This window comes from Pseudochaenichthys georgianus, chromosome 1 (genome assembly GCF_902827115.2).
Source record: "Pseudochaenichthys georgianus chromosome 1, fPseGeo1.2, whole genome shotgun sequence".
Taxonomy (NCBI): domain Eukaryota; kingdom Metazoa; phylum Chordata; class Actinopteri; order Perciformes; family Channichthyidae; genus Pseudochaenichthys; species Pseudochaenichthys georgianus.
In genome coordinates, this window is record NC_047503.1 from 44,981,049 (window position 1) to 44,993,534 (window position 12,486).

Sequence of the window (12,486 nt, forward strand, 5' to 3'; positions counted from 1 at the left end):
GTACCGGGATAACCTCTCATGTTGACCAAGGACAAAAGTGGTTTTGAATGGTGGTCAATTTAGTAGTCAATAATAATGCCCATGCTTTATTTTTTGAATTTGTCCTTGCTTGTTGAACAGTATACAAACAGTTGCTGGATAAATATGTCAAAAATGTTTATGATAGAGTTAAAAACTGAGGGGATCTTATACATACAACAACAGATTATATTTTCTATTAACCCTAAACATTTCCAGGCACATCACAACACCCGCATTTGACCCACGGGCCGTAGTTTGGACACCCCCTGGAGCAATTAAGGAAGCACGGGGGCTACAACGTCACACTTCCAGAAATGAAGCCACACCGAAGTCGTCGAGGCAAGTCTCTGTTTTCTCTCAAAGAAAATTCGAGCTGAATTCATCAGATCCTTCTCAACAACACAGCAGAGTTGCTGTCAAACACTGGTGAGGACAGCTGATTACATTTACCCTGTCAACAAGGAAGATTAACACAAAACGTTAGCTCTACTCAGATGAAGGCTCCACACATAATGTAATACTTCAGAAAGTGTTAACAAGTCTTGCTAAACAAGATAACTACGGCTATCTGACGGTGACCTCAGGCTAGCCCACTTTAACAGCTTTTGCTAGCTTCTTTCACAATCTCTCCGTGTCAGTTTTTGGGACTTTTAACCTTCAACTGAATCTTTGTGGGAGTTTAGCTTCACTCCTGCTTTCCTGCCTACGTTTCTACATCCTAGATTTTGTCCAGCGGTTTCACATAAAAGTTTTCCCCATGCAGGAGAACCACCAACAAGCTCTTTATGCAAGCAGCAAAAGGGAAATAAAACGTTTGTTATCAAGTAAGTTCTTAAATTAAAAGATGGTCTGTGCAACAGGATGTGGACATACGTTTTTGTTTTGCCAGAGTAGCATCAGTAACTTTAAGATGACTTAAATATTCGCGGTTGCTTCCAGCCTGGCATTGAGCAAGTCAAAACATTTTTATATGATTCAATATAACTCTGCCTAAGTTTATATTTTAAAGAACATTAATCCTTTTTGTTGGTTTTTCTTTATTATTTCACACTACAGGTATAAATAAATATGGCTGCTTCAAACTATCTGCAAGCTGAAGATCAGTTCCTCTGCTGCATCTGTCTGGATGTGTTCACTGATCCAGTCACTTTACCATGTGGACACAACTTCTGTAAAGACTGCATCACCAAACACTGGAAGTCTAACTACCTGTACCTGTGTCCAATGTGTAAAAAAGAGTTCAACACAAGACCTGAGCTGCACGTTAACACTTTCATCTCTGAGATGGTCGCTCAGTTCAGACGGGCGGCTCAACAGAAAGCCAGCAGACGCTCAGAGCAACAAGTCTTCAAACCAGGAGAAGTTCCTTGTGACGTCTGCACTGAAACCAAACTGAAGGCCCTGAAGTCCTGCCTGGTGTGTCTGACCTCCTACTGTGAGACTCACCTGGAGCCTCATCTGACAAAGCCAGTCCTGAAAAGACATCAGCTGATCGACCCTGTGAAGAACCTGGAAGACAGGATGTGTCCGAAGCACGACAAACCTCTGGAGCTGTTCTGTAAGACCGACCAGACATGTGTCTGCATGCTCTGCATTGTTTCAGAACACAAGATGCATGAACTGGTTCCTCTGAAAGAAGGATATGAAGGGAAGAAGGCAGCGCTTGAGGTTCACACTCAGCAGATGATCCGAAAGAGACGACACAATATTCAGGAGATCAAAGACTCAGTGGACCTCAGTAAGAAAGAAGCCGACAGAGAGGTAGCAGAAGGTGTTCAGGTCTTCACTGCTCTGATGGAGTCTGCTCGAGGACTGAACCAACTCATGGATACGGTCAAAGAGAAGCAGAAAAGAACTGAAAAACAGGCTGAAGGTTTTATCAAAGCCCTCGAACGGGACATCTCTGAGCTGAAGAGGAGAGGCGCTCTGATGGAGCGTCTCTCACACTCTGAAGACCACCTCCGTCTTCTCCAAAGCTTTCCATCCTTGAAAGTTGCTCAAACCAAAGACTGGAAAAAGGTCAGCATCCGTCCACCATCACACGACGAGGGAACTGTGGTGAGAGCTGTGGTTCAGCTGGAGGAGACACTCAGTAAAACTCTGCTCCGCTTGTCGTCTCTACGGTCACGGTAAGAATCCGTATTGCACGTTATCCAGTGCAGTGATAGGATGACGAGAATATCTATTTCATTCCTTGTAAAAAACAAGGTTCCCAGAGTGCCGTAGATGATCCTACCGGACACTGAGCGAGGGGCGGGCAACACCTCCGACATGTTGTCAATTACAAGCATGACAAAAGGAGAAGCACGGGGACCAAAGGAACATTTAAGCTGCCGCCGAAACAGGGAACCTCCACACAGAAGGGCACGGCAAGTTCGAACCCAAAAGCATCTCCGTGTGAAAAGGCCAACCGCATCACCCTGCCGCCCAGAGATCTATTTTACGACGGTGGAAAAAAAGAAACGCTGCAAGATATCTTGATGTATAGCTACAGACAATATATTGCCGAATGTTTCATAAAGCTTAAGAGTAAGAGTATTTCTTTGCCTATAGTGTCGACAGTACAGTATGTGTCATTGTTATGTATTGACAAGGTGGTTTAATAGAACAGATACTGACACATTTCTCCATTATGTTAATTACTGTAGCCAATATTTTGTTTCTGTTATAATTTAATGTTGTGATCTTTAATATTTCAGTCCTCGTTGATTCGGTGAAATGCTGGTTGCTTGTGAACAAAGCAAGAATACAAGTTAATAGAAGTGTAAAGCTGCTTGAGCAACTGCTTAGTCAGAACTACAACAGAAGAGCAGCTGCAGCACAAATAGAGCAGGAGCATAGCAATGGAGCAAGACAACAGTCTCCGCTCATGCACACTGGCTAGGATGGCAACATTTTGTTTTTAGGAGCCTTGAAGAAAAAGGCATCGGTGAAGGAGGGTGACCAAAGTTGTTCGTTTAACAGATTGTGTGTCTTTCAGGTCTGTACGTTGTGTAGGAATAATTTCCTTTTTCAAATGCAATTACATTTCTATGTTTACTGGCCTGTGGCGCCCTCATCCTTTGTGTACTCCTTTTGAACCTAAATGTGTTTTTTGTACAAGAACAGCTACTAAAATAATCGATGGACTCCGTTCCGATTGCTATGTGTTTCTGTTTTAATGCGTCACGTTCAACGCCACAAACACAACTTGGAAGTTGGTTGAAAGTGAAAATGTTCCGATGAGTATTTCTTTGTTTATATGTTATTCAGACCGTCTTTCAAATTCCCCAAACCAAAGATGGGGATTGTTCAAACAGCGGAACGACATCAAAGACTTAAATTAGTGGGTTTTTCGCTGTTGTTTTTCAAAAAATAAAAGTTTTTTACGATGATCAGTGAGGACAGCAGATTTGTTTTCGATGTTTCGATTTTTTGTAATTATGATCATGGTTTAAATTCCTGTTATTGTACTGTTAAGAAGCCAACCTCGTATCCATCCCCACCCGCACTCACCTCTTCAATCTGGCTTTTAATGTGTGATTGTTTTTGTATTATTTGACTTTAACTTTAACGATATATTTATTTGTTGTTCCTTCCTTTTCTTTTCCCTTCACTATATCTATAAAGCGTCTTTGAGCACCTGTAAAAGCGCTAACAAATTAAATCTATTATTATATAATAGCCAGAGGTTAGTGGGTATTTACATTACATTGCATTTAGCTGACGCTTTTATCCAAAGCGACTTACAGTAAGTGCGTTCGACCAACAAAATACAAAGTTGAAGAAAACAGAATCATAAAGTACATCAGGTTTCATAGAGCCAAACATTTCAAGTGCTACTCAACTGGCTTTAGATAAGCCAGTGCTTTGTTAGTAATTCTATCGCTCGAAGTGGAGTCGAGAGAGATGAGTTTTCAGTCTGCGCCGGAAGGTGTGTAAGCTTTCTGCTGTCCTGATGTCAATGGGAGCTCATTCCACCATCTTGGAGCCAGGATAGCAAACCCACGTGTTTCTGCTGCAATGTTTTTGTGCAATGTAAAAGGGGGTGAGAGTGGTGTTCATATCTATGCTCATTATGATACCTTCGTTGCTGTCCTGTGTTGAACCCCCTATCTCCAATAAGAGTTTCCCCTATCTTCAATAAGAGTTTCCCCTATCTCCAATAAGAGTTTCCCCTATCTCCAATAAGAGTTTCCCCTATCTCCAATAAGTATTTCCCCTATCTCCAATAAGAGTTTCCCCTATCTCCAATAAGTATTTCCCCTATCTCCAATAAGTATTTCCCCTATCTCCAATAAGAGTTTCCCCTATCTCCAATAAGTATTTCCCCTATCTCCAATAAGAGTTTCCCCTATCTCCAATAAGTATTTCCCCTATCTCCAATAAGTATTTCCCCTATCTCCAATAAGAGTTTCCCCTATCTCCAATAAGTATTTCCCCTATCTCCAATAAGTATTTCCCCTATCTCCAATAAGTATTTCCCCTATCTCCAATAAGTCAACATTTCATGAGTTTCTCAGAAAAGCAGCCCTGTCTTTGTGACAACACATCTAACAGTTGATCCAAGAGGGTTTTTGTGTAGAAGAATTGTCTCACTAAACCAAACACTCTGGAGATACATGTTTTCTACTGGACAAGAAAGGGATGAAAACAGTCATCTGAAAAATAACTAAAGTGGTTATACAAATGCAGTGACGTAAAAGTAACGTTTGCCTCTAAAATGTATCCTAGGTGAACAACAAATTAACATAATTTGAATGCATGTTGTCACTGGAAACTTATTTAATACCTTTAGTTACTTCACAGATGTGGATGAATGATGTGAAATATAATCAAGTGTTGAATCAGACTTTAGTTCCACCTGGAGTGAATCCACCAGCTACCCTGCAGTCTACAAAGTACTTCAGACTAGCTGCACCTCCACCAGCTACCCTGCAGTCTACAAAGCCATTCAGACTAGCTGCACCTTCACCAGCTACCCTGCAGTCTACAAAGTACTTCAGACTAGCTGCACCTTCACCAGCTACCCTGCAGTCTACAAAGTACTTCAGACTAGCTGCACCTTCACCAGCTACCCTGCAGTCTGCAAAGCCATTCAGACTAGCTGCACCTTCACCAGCTTTGAGAACACTTTCATGATCAATCTTTATAAAACATATCATATTATTCTGAAATGGACCAATCTGCACAACGACTACTTTCACTGTCTTTCACTATATTTAGATGAGAATACTTTTATACTTTCACTTGAGGAACATTTTGAATGCAGGACTTTTACTGTAACGAGTATTCCTACACTCTGGTACTTCTACTTTTACTCAAGTACAATATCTGAGTACTTCTACTTTTACTCAAGAACAAGACCTGAGTACTTCTACTTTTACTCAAGAGCAATATCTGAGTACTTCTACTTTCACTCAAGTACAATATCTGAGTACTTCTACTTTCACTCAAGTACAATATCTGAGTACTTCTACTTTTACTCAAGCACAAGATCCGAGTACTTTCCACCACTGTGCAGTAAAAGTAAAATATTTACCTCTGAATTGTGATGAGGTAGAAGTACAAAGTAGGACAACATGTAAATACCTGGGGGCTGTGTTGTCTGGAACCTGGTGTTCCTGGTAGGGTCTCCCATGGCATGTGTCTCAGGCAAGGGGCCAGACTAAGATTGGTTCAAAAGATCTCATGAAAGAAAAACCAAGAAGTGAGGATACCCGGCCCGGAGGAAGCCCGGGGGACTCGTCTGGCGAGCGTCTGGTGGCCGGGCTTGCCACGGAGCCCGGCCGGGCCCAGCCCGAAAAGGCAACGTGGGCAACACCTCCGCTTCTCCGTCCCGCGGGCCCACCACCTACGGGAAACAGCGATGGGGTCGGGTGCGCTGCCAGAAGGGTGGCAGTGAAAGCGGAGGGTCTCGACGGACCAGACCCGGGCGACAGAAGCTGGCTTTGGGGACGTGGAACGTCACTTCTCTGGGGGGGAAGGAGCCGGAGCTTGTGCGGGAGGTGGAGCGGTACCAGTTGGATCTGGTTGGGCTCACCTCTACGCACAGCGTCGGCTCTGGAACCTTACTTCTGGATCGGGGTTGGACTCTATTCTTCTCCGGAGTTGCTCAAGGTGTGAGGCGCCGGGCGGGTGTGGGGATACTCACAAGTCCCCGGTTAGGTGCTTCGTTGTTGGAGTTTACCCCAGTGGACGAGAGGGTCGCCTCCCTACGCCTGCGGGTTATGGGGGGGAAAACTCTGACTGTTGTGTGTGCTTATGCACCCAACAGCAGTTCAGAGTATTCGGCCTTCTTGGAGACCCTGGAAAGAGTCCTGTATGGGGCTCCTGAAGGGGACTCCTTAGTCTTGCTGGGTTTGTTACTGGACTTCTGTGCTAGTCATGGATTGGCCATAACAACACCATGTTCGAACATAAGGATGCTCATAAGTGTACGTGGTACCAGAGCACCCTAGGCAGAAGGTCCATGATCGATTTCGTTATCGTATCATCGGACCTGAGGCCGTATGTTTTGGACACTCGGGTAAAGAGAGGGGCGGAGTTGTCAACTGATCACCATCTGGTGGTGAGTTGGGTCGAGTGGCGGGGGAAGCCTCTGGATAGACCTGGTAAGCCCAAACGTGTAGTTCGGGTGAACTGGGAACGTCTGGAGGAGGCCCAAGTTCAGGAGGCCTTCAACTCACACCTCCGGCGGAGCTTTTCGGGCATTCCTGTGGAGGTTGGGGACATTGAACCAGAGTGGTCGGTGTTCAAAGCCTCTATTGCCGAAGCCGCGGCCGAGGCAAAGCAGCGGGTGTGGGAGAAGTTCGGAGAAGACATGGAGAAGGACTTTCGGGCGGCACCAAAGTTGTTCTGGAAAACTGTCCGACACCTCAGGAGGGGGAAGCAGGGAACCATCCAAGCTGTGTACAGTAAGGATGGGACGTTGTTGACCTCAACTGATGGAGTGTTGGGGCGTTGGAAGGAACACTTTGAGGAACTCCTGAACCCGACAACTCCGCCCTCTATGTTAGAAGCAGAGCTGGAGTATGACGGGGGATCAACGCCAATCTCCCGGGGGGAGGTCACTGAGGTCGTCAAACAACTCCACAGTGGCAAAGCTCCGGGGGTGGATGAGATGCTGAAGGCTCTGGGTGTTGAGGGACTGTCATGGTTGACACGTCTCATCAACGTTGCGTGGAAGTCGGAAACAGTACCGAAGGAGTGGCAGACCGGGGTGGTGGTTCCCCTTTTTAAAAAGGGGGATCAGAGGGTGTGAGCATCACACTACTCAGCCTCCCCGGGAAAGTTTACTCCAAGGTACTCGAAAGGAGGGTCAGGCCGATTGTCGAACCTCAGATTGAGGAGGAACAATGCGGACTTCAAAGAAGTCATTCTACTAACCTTCACTTTCATGAGTGTTATATATTGACACAGGTCATTCGATTGAATAGGATTTCAAACTTAATGATATTAAAACATATAACAGTGTGTGTGTTTTTAGGTTTGGATAAACTAATGCATTTGTTGTTGAAAACTAAATGTTGTATTTGTTTTCAAGAGAACGTAGAGAACGAAGACATCACGAAGAAGCAGTGAAAATTAAAATGAATAATTAAATTCTAAATAATAAGAAAAAACGAATGAAAAATCAGGACAAAAAGTAAATAAACAAATAAATGGAGAAGAATAATGAAAACAATCCTTCTGATATATGTATTTTTAAATATTCATGAGGTAAGCGTTGTCATTACCTATCATACTTTCACCACTCACCTATCACCACAACAATTATATACATGTTAAGCAAGGCAAGGCCAGGCAAGGCAAGGCAAGGCGAGGCCAGGCGAGGCCAGGCGAGGCCAGGCGAGGCCAGGCAAGGCGAGGCGAGGCCAGGCGAGGCGAGGCCAGGCAAGGTAAGGCAAGGCGAGGCGAGGCCAGGCGAGGCCAGGCAAGGCGAGGCGAGGCCAGGCGAGGCCAGGCGAGGCCAGGCAAGGCGAGGCGAGGCCAGGCGAGGCGAGGCCAGGCGAGGCGAGGCCAGGCAAGGTAAGGCGAGGCGAGGCAAGGCAAGTTTATTTATATAGCACTTTTCAACACAAGGCAATTCAAAGTGCTTTACAAAAAATGAAAGACATTAAGAAAATGTCACAAACGAGCTGAGGACCAAAATGCAGAACACGGGAAACCAGGGATAGTCGGTAACCAGCTTTATTGAAGGCAATAGGCTGGTAGGAGACAAAACGGCAGATGGTAGGCAAAGGGCTGGTCGGGGACAGGCGAGGGTTCCAGGAGAAAGCAGGACGGGAGTCGCAGGTACAGCACGGGTCAGGGAGCAGGCGAGGCAGGCTGGTCAGGGACAGACCGGGTCAGGGAGCAGGCGAGGCAGGCTGGTCAGGGACAGACCGGGTCAGGGAGCAGGCGAGGCAGGCTGGTCAGGGACAGGCAGGGTCGAAACCGGGAGAGCAATCTGAAGGGTAATGCGGGAAAGACTGGCATGCTGCAAAGTACGATCTGGCACTGAGGTGAAAGTGAAGTGGGCCTAAATACTAATGGAGCTGATGGGTGTAACAGAGAGAGAGAGAGAGAGAGAGAGAGAGAGAGAGAGAGAGAGACAGGGTGTGACTACCAGGTGACTGAGGAAAGTTAATGCAGAAAATAGGCGAGTGAGAAAGCAGACTGAGACAGAAAATGGAATTTAAAATCAGTCATTAAAAAGAAAAGCTAATAAAATAAACATTAAAAGAAAAAATACATGGATAAAAGTTACAGTGCAGTCTAAGATGTGAATAGTTCAAATAAACATTAAAAGAAAAAATACACAATAATAAGTACAATAATCTTACACGACATCTCTAGCATGTGAACCGCAATGAAACTCAACCTCAACTTTGATCAAATAGCTCACTATTAAAAATGAAGTCACATATACAGACAAACACGATCAATAATGTTTAGATACACGGAGGCTCTGTGGAGGATAAGGCACACATAAAGCAGAAATGGTTTGAAATGAAAAGGCTTTATTTTTGATCAAATGAGAAAAGAACAGGAACAACAACGACTTTTTGTTCTACACATTTATCACCTGATATTTTAAATGGTGTTTTCTCCACGTCAGTCTCAGTGTATTAGCTATGGGAACAGCTCCGGTGCAACAGCTGTTGAAGTCCCATCAGTACCTGCTCCATCCAGCATGTGGACTATTTGTAATGAACACACACATCAAGACGTATGACACACTCACTCATGAAAATGAAATGACGCTGTGATTGAGAGACGGACATATCAACACACTTTAAATGTTGTCTCGCTGAGGCCTGTGGAGGGAAATGTACAATGCAGGATACTTTATTTTCTTCATCATTTCTCACATGCAAAGTAACGTATGTCTTAGAACAATCTCTAACAAGAAAACATTCAGAAAGGAGGATTTCAAATGTAGGCAATGAATTTATTAATAATATTTTTTTTAATGATGGTGACATTTCTCCATAGTTCGTGTAAACGTTTTACTCCACAGTTTAGAATTACTTGAGTAACATTTTGAATGCAGGATTTTAATTGGAACAGAGTATTCCTACACTCTGGTACTTCTACTTTAACTCAAGTACAAGATCTGAGTACTTCTACTTTTACTCAAGTACAAGATCTGAGTACTTTCCACCACTGTGGAGTACCATTACAATATTAACCTCTGAATTGTAAGGTAGAAGTACAAAGTAGAAAATAAATACTCAAGTGAAGTACAAGTACTTCAACTTAAGAATTTAAGTATAATACTTGAACTACTTGGTTACTTTCCACCACTGCACATAAAGCCCAGTAAAAACAGGATATATTAAGTATTTTATCTGAGTATTTTACTGTGTTATGTGTGTTTTCAGCAAGTCACGTGACTGTACAATCCACGCATGCGCACACAGTTTAACTGACCTCACGCATGCGCAAAGCCTTTTCTCTGTCAACATGGCGCTGTGCAGAGCAGGGTTGTTGTTAAGGACATTGTTACCGGGAAACCCTCTCCTGTTCCCCGCTGCATGCCGAACACAGAGCTCTGTAAGCGGCGTGCTGGTGCCCCGGACCTCGCTGACCAGCCCCCCGTGGCCGGAGCAGCTGCCCCCGGTGTGTGAGGCGGAGGATGCGAGGCGACAGGCCGCCGTGGTGAGCACCGTGAACGGGAGCATCGAGAGGCAGGACTACGGGCGTCTGTTCGCGGTGGTGCACTTCGCCAGCCGGCAGTGGAAGGTCACCGGAGAGGACCTGATCCTCATCGAGAACCACCTGGAGGCCGGCTGCGGGGAGACGATCCGCATGGAGAAGGTGATCCTACTTTTAGATGTGTTGCTAGTGATATTGCAATATGTTTTTAGATAGATGTTAAACACCAGAACTTTTGAAAGAACATCCATAACATTCATCTGATTGCAACTTATATATATCAATATTCCAATTACTTGTATATAGACTATGCTGCACTATTTCTATTCTATTTTATTTGTATTTACTTGCACTATTATCTGTTTATTGTGTTGCACTGTTGGAGGAGCCTGGGATCTAAATGTATCATTGTCATGACTACACTGTAGCGTGTGTACAGATGAGAATAAAAGCCTTGACAAAAAATAGATAGCAATGCGTTCATTAAATAAAATATTTAAAAGGCGGAAAAACCTTATAAAATAATATCAAATCTAGGGGGGGGAGAGTTCAGCTTCAGCTTCCTGACAGCCTGGTGGACGAAGCTGTTTTGTGGTAATTGATTCTGGTTCTGGTTCTGAAAGGTGCTGCTGGTGGGCGCGGAGGACTTCACCCTGGTGGGGAGGCCTCTTCTGGGGAGGGATCTGGTCCGGGTCGAGGCCACCGTCATCGAGAAGACCGAGTCCTGGCCCAAAGTGCACATGCGGTTCTGGAAGAGACACCGGTACCAGCGCAAGATGATCATCGTGCAGCCGCAGACGGTGCTGAGGATCAACAGCATCGAGCTGGCGCCCAGACTCTCGTGACGATGGACTATTCCACACAGACTGGCTGCTTTCTATTCACACTCATATGCAAATAACTGAGTGGCTTTAATGCTGTGGCGACTCTTCTGGCAGTTGGTGACTGTTTGAAACTGTAAATAAAGATTCATCTTTTGACTGGTATTTAATTATTGTGTTTTTATATTACAAAAGTCAGTGGTGGAAGACATCGAGGCAATACCGAATGTATACAAATATTTTCTGATCAGGTTGTCTTCATCGTATTCTGTATAAACTGTAAAGCCCGCTGTACCCCCATTTCTTGCTACCTTGTACTTCTACCCCACTACAGTTCAGAGGTACATGATGTACTTCTACCCCACTACAGTTCAGAGGTACATGATGTACTTCTACCCCACTACAGTTCAGAGGTACATGATGTACTTCTACCCCACTACAGTTCAGAGGTACATGATGTACTTCTACCCCACTACAGTTCAGAGGTAGATGGTGTACTTCTACCCCACTACAGTTCAGAGGTACATGATGTACTTCTACCCCACTACAGTTCAGAGGTACATGATGTACTTCTACCCCACTACAGTTCAGAGGTAGATGGTGTACTTCTACCCCACTACAGTTCAGAGGTACATGATGTACTTCTACCCCTCTACAGTTCAGAGGTACATGATGTACTTCTACCCCACTACAGTTCAGAGGTACATGGTGTACTTCTACCCCACTAGAGTTCAGAGGTAGATGGTGTACTTCTACCCCACTACAGTTCAGAGGTACTTCTACCCCACTACAGTTCAGAGGTACATGATGTACTTCTACTCCACTACAGTTCAGAGGTACATGGTGTACTTCTACCCCACTACAGTTCAGAGGTACATGATGTACTTCTACCCCACTACAGTTCAGAGGTACATGATGTACTTCTACCCCACTACAGTTCAGAGGTACATGATGTACTTCTACCCCACTACAGTTCAGAGGTACATGATGTACTTCTACTCCTCTACAGTTCAGAGGTACATGGTGTACTTCTACCCCACTACAGTTCAGAGGTACATGGTGTACTTATACCCCACTACAGTTCAGAGGTACATTATCCAATCCAATCCACTTTATTTGTATAGCACATTATGTACTTCTACCCCACTACAGTTCAGAAGTACATGATGTACTTCTACCCCACTACAGTTCAGAGGTACATGATGTACTTCTACCCCACTACAGTTTAGAGGTACATGATGTACTTCTACCCCACTACAGTTCAGAGGTACATGATGTACTTCTACCCCACTACAGTTCAGAGGTACATGATGTACTTCTACCCCACTACAGTTCAGAGGTACATGATGTACTTCTACCCCACTACAGTTCAGAAGTACATGATGTACTTCTACCCCACTACAGTTCAGAGGTACATGGTGTACTTCTACCCCACTACAGTTCAGAGGTACATGATGTACTTCTACCCCACTACAGTTCAGAGGTACATGGTGTACTTCTACCCCACTACAGTTCAGAGGTA

At 44.6% G+C, this 12,486-nt stretch overlaps 2 protein-coding genes across 2 annotated transcripts; both read left to right on the forward strand.

The window, feature by feature from the left end:
- Nucleotides 1-269: 269 nt before the first annotated feature.
- On the forward strand, nucleotides 270-3,395 carry LOC117454052 (E3 ubiquitin/ISG15 ligase TRIM25-like). Its single transcript, XM_034093127.2, has 3 exons — nucleotides 270-447; nucleotides 1,078-2,150; nucleotides 2,230-3,395. The coding sequence occupies exons 2-3, from the start codon at nucleotides 1,090-1,092 to the stop codon at nucleotides 2,249-2,251; spliced, it is 1,083 nt and encodes a 360-aa protein (XP_033949018.1). The 5' UTR covers nucleotides 270-447; nucleotides 1,078-1,089; the 3' UTR covers nucleotides 2,252-3,395.
- Nucleotides 3,396-9,919: 6,524 nt separating this feature from the next.
- On the forward strand, nucleotides 9,920-11,123 carry mrpl21 (mitochondrial ribosomal protein L21). Its single transcript, XM_034093139.1, has 2 exons — nucleotides 9,920-10,305; nucleotides 10,767-11,123. The coding sequence occupies exons 1-2, from the start codon at nucleotides 9,952-9,954 to the stop codon at nucleotides 10,986-10,988; spliced, it is 576 nt and encodes a 191-aa protein (XP_033949030.1). The 5' UTR covers nucleotides 9,920-9,951; the 3' UTR covers nucleotides 10,989-11,123.
- Nucleotides 11,124-12,486: the final 1,363 nt, after the last annotated feature.